Below are 15,581 nucleotides of genomic sequence, written 5' to 3'. Positions count from 1 at the left end.
AAGAAGTAGCAGCAAGGGCATAAAGAGATAGTCATGTGCCATACTCAGAGGCCTGGGCCTTACACCTAGGTAAGATGCTTCTCTCCCTACCCCAAAGAGAGGCCAGAATGGGATAAGGGGAAGTGGGAGGGAAAGTGAGAGCTTGGGAAGTATCTGACGGGTGGGAGGTAACTCTGTACCAGACCAACATAGGATGAGCCCAGCCCAAACTGGGGGATGGCACATACTGTCCCTCCAATTAAACCAACACTCTCCAAAGGGAGGGTATTCAATCAATGAAAGATTTATTGAGTGCTTACTTTATGCCAAGTACTAAACTAGGTGCTAGGGACAAATCAGTGGCCTTTAGGGAGTGAGTCAAGTTAGGGAGAAGGCTACTGAACATATGAAAATAATTCCAGATTGTGACAAGAGTGATGATGGGAAAGAATAGCGTGCCATGATCCAGAGTAATGAAAGGGGCCTAATTTAGACTGTGGTTGGGGCATGGGATCAAGGAGAATGTCTTTGAGACCTGCACTGGTAGAGAGTTGAAGGGCTTCCCTCCTTGTTCCACTAGCCCTGCTCTGGAGGTCACAGGGGAGAAAAGAGGATATTTCTGGAGAGAGGCACAATAAAAAAAACTCAGAGCATATGCAGACAGGCAGCATGGTGTGGTGTGTGACACACACACAGGCAAAGAACACATTCCAGCCACATGAAGGCAAATCACACATCTCAGAGCCACTCTCATGAGGTGGAGCCACCCTCTGGGCATTTCCCACTCTGCGAGGGGAACAGAGCTCTGCGGAAGCATGGATTTTCCAGAGTGGAGAGGTTGCCAAATACTCTTTCTCTGCCAACCCCCAACCGCATTCCCCCATGCGCTCACCTCCATCAAGCAGCTCCTTGACAGTGCGGTAGTCATCAGCAAGGACAGCGTAGTGCAGGGCTGTGCAGCCCTTGAAGCTGGCACGGTTGTTTAGTCGGTTGTTGAAGTCATCCTCTCGGGTTACCAGGACTGGGGGGACAGCAACACAAACCCTCCCATTAGCAACAAATGCCAGGAGTCACCAATATCACCTTGGTGTTTTCTTTCCCTCCCTCAATCATCTACGCGGCTTACTAAACATATAATGCACCTACTATGTGCTGGGCCATTGGTGAGGGGTGAGAGGAGGTACAACAAGGCCAGTTAGTTCACAAATGTTTACTGACATCTGTTATGTGTTAGGATTCATTTGGAGACACAGAACTGAATCAGATATGGTCCCTGACTCAATCTGATGAAGAAAGCGACAAAAATAGATATATAAAGTGCTATCTGAGATAAATGCTATGTTAGAGTTATAACAGGGTGATACAGAAGGCAGAGGGGAGCTTAGCTCAGTTTGGGCATGAAGAGAGCATCCCAAAAGATAAGAGTCTTGAAGGGGGAAGAGAAGTTATCCAGGTGAAGAAAGGAGGCTGGGGATTCGCTAGGGGATGGTAAGCAGGTGAGAGAAAAAGGCGTTCCTAGCAGAACAGTAACATACCTCTCTATTTTAAAGATGTTTATAAACTAGTGAGTATTTAGTACTATTTTGTAAAGAACTTTTTTAATTTTTAAAAGTTATTACACATTTGAAATCACAAAATAGTACAAAGTAGAAAAGGTATCATCAGCTCAACAACTCAGGAAACTACATTTAATATTGTTATATGTCTCTCTCTCTCCTTAAACATATATACATACTAGCATGAATGTATATCCTACACACAATCCTACAAAGCACATATATATCTCTTGTGCATACCTGTTCTTCAAAATTAGAGCTTACTATATTGCAATTTTGTATTTTTTTAACCTTTAATAATCTGCTGTGAACATTTTTTTTTTGAAGGTAAGAACAACAAGCATTTCATCCCAGATGAAATCCTTGCAACTGTCCTCAGACAGTGGTGCTATAATTCTACTTACAGACAGGAACTAAGGGTTATAGAAGAGTTTTTGATTCAAGAGTGCAAAGCTAGTCAGTGGCAGAAATGCAGGTTTGTCTGACCCAAGAATATATGACTTTAGGCAATCTCTATACTGTCTCCCTTTTACAGAGCCATTGGAGAGTGAGTTCAAGATGTAAGGAGGAGGCAATGAATGTAGCAAGTGTCTGCTGGTCCTCCCAGAGATTGGTTGATAAAGGAAAGACAGACACCAAATGGTTCGTAGAGAATAACTATAGGTGAGATGATTTTCTAAAGGCTATATGAGACCTGAGCATGTTTATAGTATTAGGGAAAGATTCTAAAAGGAAGGGGATAAGTACAAAGAGAAAGACTTTCATTGATTGATGACCTCAAGGCTATGGAAGAAAAGAGGGGTTCAAAGGCACATGTGGTTGTACTTGCTCTTGAATCTCAGTTTTCTCAACTGAAAAAATATGGACAATAAGCCCACCACTTAAAAAGAGTTGTATTAAGGAGGGCATGTGATGTGATGAGCACTGGGTATTGTTATATGCAACTGACAAATTATTGAACACTATATCTGAAACTAATGATGTACTCTATATGTTGGCTAATTGACTTTAAGTAAAAAAAAAAAATAGAGTTATATAGATTAAATGGGAAAAAAGAATAAGCATTTCATATGGTCAAAGAACCAAAACCCCCCAGTTCACTCTAGTGCTAATATTCATGACTCTCCAATTTAATACAGAAGAACCTAAAACTAGTTCCATCAATTTTATAGGACCCTCTGGGCTGGGTGACCACATATGTCCCAGTTCACCCTGGATGGGTCTGGTTTATGCCTACTACACTGGACAGTCCCAGTTTGGACAATAAATTGGGTGGTTACCCTACCTCTGGGGCCCTGCCTTAGAGATGAGAACCCATAGAACAATATTTATCCTGTATAGACAGGGTTTCTTTCTGCCTCATGTAGAAATTATTGAAATTACTGTCTTATGTTCCCTCCTGAGCTGAGTTTGTTGAGGGCAAAATTTGGGTCCTACGTACCTGTACTCCCCTCCCACTAGCCCATGGCACAGAGTTTGAAAAGGCAGATTTCTCTTACCTCCCACTGGATAAAGGGTATAATTTAGTCAAGAGGTAACCTTGCCTAGGTAGTTAAAAGTTCCATACTATTTCTTTCTTTCTTTCTTTTTTTTTTTTTTAAAGATTTTATTTATTCGTTTTACAGAGAAAGAGCACAAGCAGGGGGAGCAACAGGGAGAGGGAGAGGGAGAAGCAGGCTCAGGCAGCCTGATGCGGGGCTCAATCCTAGGACCCTGGGACTGTGACCTGAGCCTAAAGCAGACACTTAACTGACCGAGGCACCCACGTGCCCCACACCATACCAGTTCTAAATCATTCTTTTCTAAGTGATAATGGAATGGAGTCTATGCATTTCCCTCCTGAGAAACTGGACTTCCTATTTAAAAGTTCCCCCAAACAAGACGACTATAACGTCTCTTCCTAATACTAACAGATGTCACCTAATGACCTTTTCTACTCTATGCCTGGCACGGTCACTCCACACAATCTATTTAATTCTTCTAACCACCTGATACAGTAGGTATTATAATTCCCATTGTACAGATGAGGAAATTGAGGTACAGAGGTCACCTAGTGAGTGAGTGGTTGAGTGAGGATTAGAACCCAGATCTAATCCGAATGCTTTTTGTTTACATCATATCATGTTGTCACTCTACTTTTGCAAATGAGGGAATCAGAGCCCAGAGCCCAGATATTCTGGTCTCAGCCTTGGTTCCTACTCACTCTTCTTTCTCTGCTCAAATGAAGATACAACACGCTCTTGGTGGAACTTGCCTTTATAGAGATCGGCCTGAGCTTTGTAGCTAGCCTCTGGATAAGCTAGCTTAGGTGGAAGCATTTCAAGTGTTTAGCCAAAATGAAGTTGGTGGAATGTGTAGCTGAAGAATAGACACTGCTGTAGTTTAGCCACACAAAGGTAGATCAGCTCTTCTCCACCATGCAGAGGCTCTCCAGACTGAACACCTCCTCCAAACCCTGAGTGTAATCTGACCTCTCCTGAGCAGGGAGAACAGGAAGAAGTTCTGAGTAGCTAACATACAAGCCCCATGTGCATCTGCATTTCAGCAGTACAAGGGCTCTTCAGGGCCTAACTCAGAGATTACTAACTCTTAGTCACAAACAGTCTTATCAAATCATGGTAAGTGATCTTATTTCCAGCCCACTGCAGATTAGGAGAAACAAACAAGGCTGGGGAGGAGGCTTCAGAATCCAGCAAATTGATTATAATCAAGTCCTGGCTAGGCAGGAAGGGAAAAGAACAGCACCACAAAAAGCTGAAAGAGGAAGTCAAGAATACAGCATCCCAAAATCCCCTAAGGGCACCACTGAACTCCACATAGGACATTAACTGCTGGATATAATGATGCACCTGAGGAAAAGTGATAGTTGGCTCACGAAAGCAGGAAGGATATAATCCATTTTACAAAGAAAACACATCATTCATTCAACAAACAGCATTTACTGAGCATCACTGCATAGTGATAGCTTCTGGAGACATACTAATGAAGAAGACAGGGTTCTTGACTTTAAGAAGTTAACAGTCTAATGCAACAATCAGGAACAGACAAATTATAAGACTGTTTCGTAAACACAATGACAGAGCTGTACACTGGGTGCTTACCATAAAAAGCACATGAACTTAAGGAATACGGCTAGACTTATTCGGTTCAGGGACAAATGTCAGCAGAGTGCCAACGTCATAGCCCAGCTAATAAGGAATGTATCTGAAGAGGGTTCCTGCACACCTCTGAGGTCTCATCTCTCACTATTCCCTCCCTTCCTAATGTGCTTTCTTGCCTCTGAGGTTTTGCAAATACTATTCTACTACCTGGAATGTTTTCCCCTCTCCCATGCCTTTGGTTGACTAATTCCAATTCACTTTAGTCCCTTCCTGCAGTGATTCTCCCTCAGTCTGAGGCAGTTGTTCCTCCCAAGAGCTCCCCTAGCACCTTAGACATCTCCCAATTACGGTATTGACTCTATTCTGTTGCAATCATCTGTTTACTTGACTATGTTCCCTACCAGACCAAATGCTCACTGAGGGCGGAAAGTGTGACTGTCTTTAGAGTTGTATCCCCAGTGGCCAGTACGTGTCTAGACATAAATATGGGCTTCATAAATACTTGTTGAATTAGCTAATAAGATACATAATACATAAATAAGTTCCTAGGATTACCGTTTTAGAGTGTGGCTGTTATATACGTGATCTCAGGAGCCAGACCCTGGTGTTTGGATCCCAGTTCTGAATTTACTCACTGTAATCTTGGGTAAATCACCTAACCTCTCTATGCCAAGTTTCTTTATCGGTAAATGGAGATAACAGTAGCCTCTTATGGGATGTTGTAAGGATTAGACAAGACATTTTGAGTAAAGGGGCTTGGAACAGTGCCTGGCATACAATACCTCTCAGTAAATGTCAGCTATTACCCTTCCTGCCTAGTCTTGTGCTTCCAAAAGTTCATTCTCTCTGTGAAAAGTGGCTGCATTTGGGGAATCCTTCATATACTTTTCTTTCTGAAAGGCACAGTGCTGAGTAAGAACCAGCTGTTTAATTTGGTGTCAGCAGCTTCCTGTTCGGCAGCCTCTTTCTACCTTGTCCTTGTTAAAAACCTGCAGTATTAGTGTTCCCCAGAACATTCTTTGGGACTGAGTAGTGCATTACAATCACCTGTAAAAGAGCATTTTGCTTTCCTTATTTATTTTAGATTAACCCTGTGATGTAGAAGTTATTGTCATGTTACAGATGAGAAAACTGAAGTTAAGAAAGGTACTGTAATCAGCATGGGAGCTACGACCTAGTCAAAGTCAGCTAGGCCCATTTGGTGCTCTTAGCAATAAGCTCTTTTCCTCACATCACTCAGTTTGAGAAGCCTGTCCCATAAGATCTTGCTGAAGCCCCCAGATCATTCGAGGTCATATTATTCTCTATCCAAAAAAAGTAGCTAAAGGCGGAAAGGAGGTGTGGGGAGAGGTGCAGCACGCACCATCACCCACTCTCCCTGAGGAAAAGGAAATAAATCCATGGAAGCTAAAATGACTCACCCAAGACTGGTTCACCAGCTGTCCACCAAGGTGGTCTTTTGAGGCCCCGTGTTTACCGCTGATCCTCAGCCAGTGAACTGACCCCTTCCCAACTAAGCCATTTACCAGCCTGTCTCTAGCACAGGGTAAGATGAGCTCAGGTTCCTGTTTCTCCTCTAAGCCAGCTATTCACGTCTCTCCGCCCCTCTGACCACAGGGAGAAGGCCAACACATTGCACTGTCATCCTCCTGCTTCCACCTCTGCCTTTCGACGTTGCAAAGTCTATGCCTTGGGTGCTGTCGCAAACACATGTGCCCGATGTGCTCTTTGCAGGATTCCCTTGGACTCAGCAGAGCCAAGGAGTCAGCAGAGGTGAAAGTAGTCCCTGAAGCCTGTCACACAGCCCTGGCCACTTGCCAGCACTGCTGAAACTGCAAAAAAAAGCAACTGTCTTCCCCAGTGAGAAAGACTGATTTAAGGTAAAGGGGGTCTTACAGTCCTGAATCTAAGCTCTGCCACTAAGTTCTTCTATCTATAAAATGGGTATGAAAAGAAATAATTTGAGCAATACTAAATATTTAAATATTATGAGAATCAAATCTGATAATAGGGTTTTGTTTTGTTTTTTTTTTTTTGATAAGAGGTATTTTTTAAACATCACCACATTGACTAATGCTGCTCTCTCTCTTGGGTTAAGCACTGGGGGCACGGACATGAATCAGACATGGCACTTTCCACAAATGCAAAGTCTATTGGGGGAGACTTTGAAAAAAGGTATAGGAGGCAAGATGGGTGGTCTCTGGGTAACAAAAGCTTTATTACTGCTGCCTTATGCAGAAGAAAGACAACCCTAATTACGAGTGCCACTCCCAGGAACTTGTGCCGTCTAATGTCACGGAGGGTCCAGCAGCGCCTTTTGCCTTTAAAGATGTGAGCATGTCCCCATGAGAGAGAACCTCTACAACTACTCTGACAAGGGCGAGAACAGCCCCTTCCATCTGTGCAACATCAGTGCGATTGTTTCCTCACCCTGTGACAACTTAGGACAGATACCATTCTCTCTGTTCAACAGATTAGAAGACAGAGGTAAAAAGGCTGGGTGGCCTGCCCAACCTGCACTGCTAATTGGTAGTGGAGAGAACCAGATCCAGAGGCCCCCTGGCTCATGCTTCTATGCTTCTCCATGCCCAGCTTCTATCAGTGCCTGTAGGCTCAAGCCTCACATAAACCAGGGTTGGCTGACCTTGCTTGAAGCTCAGGATCTGGGTTAAATTTTTATCAAGAGTCTTAGGGAAGAAGCCTCTGGGCTCTGCTTCCTCCAGGCTATTCTGTATCTACTACCTCTTTAAATCCTCACTACCTGAGACAGCCCCCTCCTGCCAGCAGGGATGGAACCACCGCCACCTCAGCCTCTATGGGCGCTGTCAGCTCTGCCTCTAGTGTTTGTCTTTGGGCAGAGGATGGAGCGAGAGGGAGACGCCCTGTGAGGAGTCACATGAGACCAATCCCAGGGAAGACAAGGCCCTTCATTTCCTTCCACAGCCTGGAAACCCCTCTTTCTCTTTTCAAATTCTACCTGTTCTTTAAAGCCCTGTCCAAGGCTCCTCTTCCAGGAAGTCCTTTCCTCCCAGCTCTGCCCTGGATGCCTGCTGTGTTGATTATGTGTACCCATTTACCAGTTAATTCTTTACTAACAACATCTCTTATAATAGTTTCTTGCATTAAAATTTCCCTCTGACTCCCCAATTAGATCCTAGGCTCTTCGTGGATGACAGTAACTAGTTGATAACATTTTCTGTATATATTTCATACAGTATCACCTATTTCACACAGCTTCAGCGATGAACATACGAGAGCCTTTACCCACCTGCCCGCTCATGAACATACCACAAGTGAGCAGCTCAGAACAGCAGGCGCTATGAGAGTCACACATTCACAGTCTGATGGCAGCAGAGACAGGGCACACACATTACCTCAAGATATAAACTGTCTTGAGGATGAGGGGGATCTTGCCAGGTAGAGAGGGGAAGAAGGACGTTCTAGGAAAGAAAGTGGTGTTTGCAAAGGCCAGGGGTAAAGACTGCACTACCTGTACATTCAAGAAACTGAGTCTCTCAGTGAACCTAGGATGCTGTGAGCAGAGAGGAGGTTGCCCATGGAGGCAGAGGGCCGACTCTCAGAGGGGTTTGGATTCTATCCTGAAAGCTATGGGCACACAATAGTTTTTTGTTAAGGAATTAAGCAACATGGTGAACAGCAAAAACAACAGATCAGGAGATGAGAGACCTGGACTAAAAAATAACTCATTCAACTACCTTGGAATGCATTTCAAGCCCTCTGTGTCCCAGACTCCCTATTTTTCAAGTTGAAGAGTTTTTCTACACCAATGGTTCTCAAACTTTAGTGGGAACAAAATCACCTGGGTAACTTGTAAAAACTGTTGATTCTTGGGTCCCCATCTCAGCAATGTTCAGTAGGCAGTGCTTGGGAATGTACCAGAATGCACCAAACTGGATGGTCTCTGAGTGTCCTTCCTCTAATGTTCTTGTGCTAAAAACAAGAAAGATGCAAGGCTGATTAAACCATTCCACCTCTACCTGCCTTGTCTTGCTCCCGGGAAGCCAAGGATGTCTGGGCATCAGAACACTCTTCCCAAGCCTCATGTTTAGAAGCTTAGAGCAAAGCCCCCAGGACACTAAGCCTTGGGATGAGACCTCCAATACCTCACTTAAACATCCTTCTGCCCCACAGAATCCCCGTTGGAATTAGGTCCTTTTTCACCATACACTCAAGGTCTATCTCCTCATTCATCCACCAACCATTAATTAAGTACTTTCCATGGGCTGGGCCATGGCCTCAAGAGCTTGTAAATGCTTCAAATAATGCTGAAAAAAATCTATCTTTTATAAAATATCTCTGGCAGGAAAGAGTTCAGAATTTTGAGTTGGAGAGAACCAAATTCTAATCCTGATGACTCTGGAAAATTACTTCATCCCTCCAGGCCTCAAATTCATCATTGGTAAAATGGAAACATTAATATCTATGAACTGGTTTACTGTGAAAATCAAAGACGATGTGGTATAGTCAGGGGCACAGGAAATGGCCAGCCCCCTAGGAAATGGCCATTTTTCCAGTCCTGGAGCTGTAATACATCCATATTCCTCTGTTTGAGTTTCAGAGGCTTTTCCTACCTAGTCCTAGTTAATGTCTCCAAATAGACTTTCAACTCCTCTCTTCCTGCTGTCAAAACCCCCATAAGAGGACCCTGGTGATCCTACCATGAGTCCTCAGGAGGCAGCACTGTGATTTAGAAAGAAAAGAGTTTGGAGTCAATCAGACTGGGAAGCAAAAGTCGCTGTGCAACATTGATCAAAACACTTAACATCTCTGAGAATGTTTCCTCATCTGCAAATCTCACCTACCTCGCAAGACTCAATGGCAAACCCAATTAAAAAATAGACCAGGCTGGGGCACCTGGGTGGCTCAGTGGGTTAAAGCTGCTGCCTTCGGCTCAGGTCATGATCCCAGGGTCCTGGGATTGAGCCCTGCGTCGGACTCTCTGCTCGGCGGGGAGCCTGCTTCCTCTTCTCTCTCTCTCTCTCTGCCTGCCTCTCTGCCTACTTCTGATCTCTGACTGTCAAATAAATAAATAACATCTTTAAAAAAATATAGACCAGGGATCTGAGTAGATGGATGTACAAATGGCCAAAAGGCACATGAAAAGATGGTCAAAATCATTAGCCATCAGGGAAACACAAATTTAAACCATAGCATGAAACGACTTCATAACCACCACGATGGCCAAAGTAAAAAAGACAGGCAGTAGCAAGAGCTGGTTAAGGATGCAGAAAAACTGGACCCCTTACACATGGCTAGTAGGAATGTAAAATAATGGTGCAGCTTCTTTGGAAAACAGTCTAGCAGTTCCTCAAAAGGTTACTAGAGAGTTATCCTATGGCCAAACAATTCCACTGCTAGGTATAAAGTCAAGAAAACTGAAATCATTATATCTACACAAAAACTTGTACACAAACATTCACAGCAGTATTATTCATAATAGAATAGAACAGAAACAACTCAAATATCCCTCAACTGATGGAGATGTGAAATTTGGTAGATCCATTAATGAACTATTATTCAGCTATGAAAAAGGAATGAAGTACTAGTAGGTGTTACAACATGAATGAACCTTGAAAACATGCTAAGTGAAAGCAGTCAGTCCAAAAGATCATCTATTGTAACTCCATTTATATGAAATGCCCAGAATATGCAATTTAAAGAAACAGAGATCAGTGGCTGTCTAAAGTTAGGGGGAGTTGAGAGGAAATGGGGAATGGGGTTTCTTTAGGGACTGATAAAAATGTTCTAAAATTGACTGTGGTGATGGATGCACAACCCTTGTGAATATACTATAAACCAGTGACATACACCTTTTAAAAACAGATTTATTTATTTGAGAAAGAGAGCACACATGTGTGCATGCACACATGAGTATGAGTGGGGGGAGGGGGAGAGGGAGAGAGAGAATCAAGCAAACTCCCAGCTGAGCATGGAGCCGGACGCAGGGCTCGAACTCAGGATCCTGAGATTACAACCTGAGCCAAAATCAAGAGTCAGATACTCTGATTGAGTATCTGACTGAGCCACTGAGATACTCAGTGAGTATCTCAGTGATACTGAGTACTCTGACTGAGCCACCCAGCCCCAACTTACACACTTTAAATGACTGAACTATACAGTATGTGAATTAAATCTCAACAAAGCTATTATATTAAAAAAATGTACATAAGGAGGTGAGCACACTGCCTGGCATGCAGTAGGTACTCAATAATGGTAAAACATTTATTATTGTGCCCTTTCCTCTTCCTGAGGCGACACTCACACTCTGGCCAGGATCTTCTCACACTAGCCTAGAGACTACGTCAGGCTCATTGCAGGGAGCTCATTTCATCCTCAGTGGAAGGTAATAGGGGAGTCTTGATGCCTAATATCCTAGGACTAAGAGTCTTTCTCCAATACTTGGATTAATAAGTATATAACTCTTGGAGAAGTAAGAAAATAATAGCCTCCATTTATTGAGCACTTACTATGTGCTAGGTTCTGTGCTGGGAACTTTACAACTGTTTTCCTCCCAAGAATCATATTAGGTTATTATTTTTATTGTTATTACTATTCCTACTTAATTAATGAAGAAACCATGACCTACAGAAGTATGTAGCTTGTTTCAGGACACTGATACTCAATGACCGAGCTGCTCGGTTTAACTCCAAGGACTGTACTCATTTCTTTATGTGATTACATGACTTCATTATTCCTTTTATCTACAAGTTACCTATTCTTTATAACTCAAGCAGTTTGATTTTCACTGATCTCCCTTTCCTCTATGCATTCAAGTAATATCTAGTTAACATCAAATTAGTTAACATTCTCTTAAGTCTTATGGGTTTGCAGATTGCCTCATGTATATGTTCCTGAACATGGCAGGTGCTCAATAAATACTTCTTAGTGAGTAGACGGTAAGCTTGTCTCCCCAAGAAGAAGATGGGTTCCTGAAAGATAGATCCTGTGTCTTAGAAATCTTTTTATCCTTCCTACAGGGAAGGCACTCATGGCCATCTAGGCTGGCCTATGGAGGGAAGAAGACCCCACTTGCAGATGGTTCTCACAGACACCACGTTCTTTGCCCATGGACTGGAAAATTTCTCCTTAAGAACAGAACTCTGTTTATCTCTTTATTAGCTTCTAGTAGGAGCTCAGAAAAGGTATGAAGAATTAAAGGGAAGACTGGGTCAGCACTTACTCTACTGAAGTCACATAAAGGGCAGCCTTCCCCTAAGAACCCCAAACTCATCTTCTCTCATCCCCATGAAAGGGAAGGGGGAGAGTGGGAAGGTTGGAGCTTTAAGAAGACAGGCTGTTGACCATGCCTGTGATGCTAGACAGTGTGGCATCCTTTCTGGCCCAGGACCCTCCCCCCACCCCTTTTTAAAAAATGTCTTATTTTAGGTAATCTCTACATCTAAAGTGAGGCTCAAACTACAACCCTGAGATTAAGAGCTGCATGCTCCACCAACTAAGCCAGGCAGGTGCCCCTTCATGGACCACAGACTCAGGTGGAGGTTTCCAAAGCCCACGTGTCACCTTCACACCATCAAATTCAAAGAGTGGGACAACCTCTTAAGAAAGTGTTACTCTGCTGTCTGCAGGCCCAGCAACACTGTTTGATTGTCCGCTTCTTCCCATCTCTTCTAACTCTCACAGCAGTAACATGTCATAGCTATTTAGAGCCCCTCTGAGGTGACCTATTGTTACTCTGAGCTTAACTTCTCCCCACTGCCCCTGTTGTGACCCTGTCCCAACCAAAACATCCCATCTTTCAGTGCCAGGGATCCTCCAGGTAGGGCTGGCGACAAGAGGAGCCTGCCCTCTCTGCCTTTCAGCCAGTTATGCTTCCTGGTTGGCCAAACTCAGTCCCTCTGTGCTCCCCATCTCTACACCTGCTTGCCTCTCCTCTGTCTTTTCTTCAAAATGTTAAAAACTTGCAATAAAAAACAAATACAAAATGCTGTAATTAATAGCCAATTCCAAGCCAACCCAGCATCTCTACTAATAAACCTCAACACTTGCAAAAAGAACAATAAATTCTGCCTCTCTCTGTTCTGAGGTGGTCTCTTTTATATCCAGTCTGTGTGTGTGTATGTATGTGGGTAAGTGTGTCTACATATATATTTATTTTCCTTTATTTCCCATCCAGGGAGGGGCAGAATAATGAACTGCGTGCGTCAGGGAAGATGAATCTGAGATACTAGGGAGCAGTGCAGTAAAAAGATTAAAGTGTTATTATTGTTGTTTTTTTTTCCCCCATGGTCCATTGTGACAGCTCGACCGTCATCTGTAAAAAATGTCTCAGCGAGAGATAATCATCGGAAACTCAATAAAGCGTCAGGGGGAGCCTCAGCCCCCATCAATCACTGGGTGCCTGGAAAATTTCAGCCCTCTGTCTCCCTTCCTGCTATCCATATAAATGTCTCTAATATATTTTGTGTGGTGTGTGGGACCCATCCCTGATTTGGAACTTTTGATGAAAAAATATTTATACACAAAATATGTAAATCAGTTAAAAATCACAGGACTAGTTCTTCACCACCCCATCCTACTTTTCTTTATTTTTATAAATGTATCAAATTTATTCTTTTTAATAAAACATGTCAACTAGTCTATCTCCTTCTCCTAGTCGAACATATATAAACATATATATATATATGGGCTTAGAAAGCTAAAAGGAGAGAAACAATTAACCTAACTGGCTGATACACTTCACCTTGAAGTTGGTTAACAGGCATGATGGATTGACAGTGTACTGTCCATCTTGGTGACTACAGCAGCTGGCACTGCTGAGAAATGAGACATAGAACCACTGGCCCTGGAGGTGCAACAAGGCTGTGACAATGATGAGGAAGACGCAGGGACATTAAAAGTAATAACTTGCCCCAACAACTTTTGGCTTGGCAGATTTCCAAGCCTTCTAAGACTCTGGACGAGCAGAGGTCCTGGTACATACAGAGTGCCACGGTTGCTGGGTTCTGCATAAGAGCAGAGGATAGCTCTGCTGGCATTTGGCTACATCTCTCTGCCTCAGTTTCCTTGAGTGCCTGCATCACAGGGTGCTGTGGCACACCGTTATCAGTCCATGTTACCTGCTGCTGCACTGGTCTTATCATCACCATTCTGTGACCACCTCTCCTGCTTCTCTACCCTGGAAAGGATCCGTTCCTGCAGTGCCCTCTCCTCTAGAACCTTCAAAGCCCCTCTCTGTCTAAAGGACAAAGTCCCAGCATCTTGATCTGGCCCTAGTGCACGAACTCAGCATCTTTACTGTTCACTACTTCTCAAAATAAATCTGCTCTGTAGAAGCTTCATTTTAACAAGTTCACTTTGCAGCCTGACACACATTTCTCTGTTTCCCAGTGTTTGGGATATAACACACCCCTTTATGCCCAACTGTACCCACTTTCAGGCCCTCCATAAAACTTTTTATTCTGAGGCTCAGATACCATTTTATTTCCTTGACTGCTTCAACCAGAGATTCTCTTCTCTGAGCTCTTGATAGTCCTCTGTTATCTGTACCTCTGACTGAACACTTGTCAAGTACTGTCTTGGTCAAGTCTTCAATCTTTGTTATTACTATTAATGACTTTTCTTGCTAGTACCTTACACATTTCGTGATGGCTTATATTTTCTCAAGTGTTTTCATAAGTACTTCAATCTGATCTTTCTAATAAGCCAATGGTGGAGGAAATATTCTTCCCTACAGATGAGAAAAATCAAGTCTCAGAGAAATAAAGAGAAATGCCCAAAGTCACACGGTTCGGTGACGGCTAAGCCACTCCTCAGACTCTTAATAATGTTTGGCTCTCTAGAGACAACAGTTTGCTACCCCTGAAAAGCATTTGGAAGGCTATGTTGAAGAGTTTGGGTAAAGTTCTATGAGAGTACAGAAAACCAGAAATTTACATTAGTGGGATTCCTTCTGTGTTCTAGGTTTTAGGTTAGGGACAAATATGCTATCTCTAACTCTTCTGATAACCTTTATTTATTTATTTATTTGCTTATATTATTATGTTCAGTTAGTTCCAGGAAACAAACTGGTAACCTTTATTTTATAAATAAGGAGACAGGACCGCTGAAAGGTGCAGAAAATTGCTGCAGGTGTTATAGTTATTATGTGTCCTGTAATACCCATAGTACCGTGGCATAAGCACTCAGCCTCACTAGTGAAATTAAAGTGGCAAAATAAGGTCTCTTCCAGGGAAAAGGCCCAGATGAGTTTTTAAAAAGCAGTTCAAGCCCAAAGCCAGAACTAACATCTGTGGTCTAGATCATGCTACTCAAAGAATGGAGAGCTGTGAGAAATGCAAAATCTCAGTTCCCACCCCAGAGTCACTGAATCAGAATCTCTGGGGGTGGGACCCAGGACTCCGTGTTTTAACAAGCTCTCTAGGTGATTCTTATATGTCATTGGGTGCATAATTACTTCCACTTAAATTTATGCTCTCTGAGGGCATACATTTTCTCTGCTCTCCCTAGGTAGGGCTGGGCACACGGTGGGTGCTGGGTGGTTAACTTCTACTAAAGAGATGAACCAGGATGAGACCACTCCCTGGCATGTCCTGGAGAAGGGGAGAAATATTAGAGAGCCGTTGCATTACCGCCAGTGGGGACTCCTAGCCATCTCCTGAACTCCAGGGCACTTGTCCACTGGTTTGTGATGCGCCAGCTTGCACCGTCCTGTCCCCCATCTGAAGACACAGAGATGGGGAGGTCAGCTACAGCAGGCCAGACCCTGCAGCCCATGGAGCTGTGGGCAGGGGACCACCCAGACTGTTGGGGTTGGCCTTGGGAGGTAGAGCCTGGCAAGTCAGACCCTCTAGCCCCAGAAGGGTCCTACGCCAACCCAGCTACTACACGACTCATCTTTATTCAGCCACCATTTGAAGCTGAGAAGAGAAGCTGATTTATATCCTGTTCTGACCATGTTTCTGCC

General features: G+C 43.5%; 1 protein-coding gene across 7 annotated transcripts in view; it reads right to left on the bottom strand.

The window, feature by feature from the left end:
* CLPB (caseinolytic mitochondrial matrix peptidase chaperone subunit B) overlaps positions 1-15,581 on the bottom strand; it is a 141,528-nt gene that overhangs the window by 67,517 nt on the left and 58,430 nt on the right. For 4 of the 7 annotated variants that reach the window (XM_032356714.1, XM_032356719.1, XM_032356717.1 and 1 more), the window contains 2 exons: positions 15,247-15,336; positions 872-1,000 (listed from right to left, as the gene is read on the bottom strand). In XM_032356714.1, the coding sequence (XP_032212605.1) occupies positions 872-1,000; positions 15,247-15,336 (219 nt within the window). Of the gene's footprint in view, positions 1-871; positions 1,001-8,456; positions 8,588-15,246; positions 15,337-15,581 lie in introns of all 7 variants that reach the window. The other 3 variants (XM_032356720.1, XM_032356721.1, XM_032356716.1) reach the window with 3 other exon arrangements.

Source organism: Mustela erminea, chromosome 9 (assembly GCF_009829155.1).
Source record: "Mustela erminea isolate mMusErm1 chromosome 9, mMusErm1.Pri, whole genome shotgun sequence".
NCBI lineage: Eukaryota > Metazoa > Chordata > Mammalia > Carnivora > Mustelidae > Mustela > Mustela erminea.
This window is presented reverse-complemented; position numbering and strand designations above follow the sequence as displayed.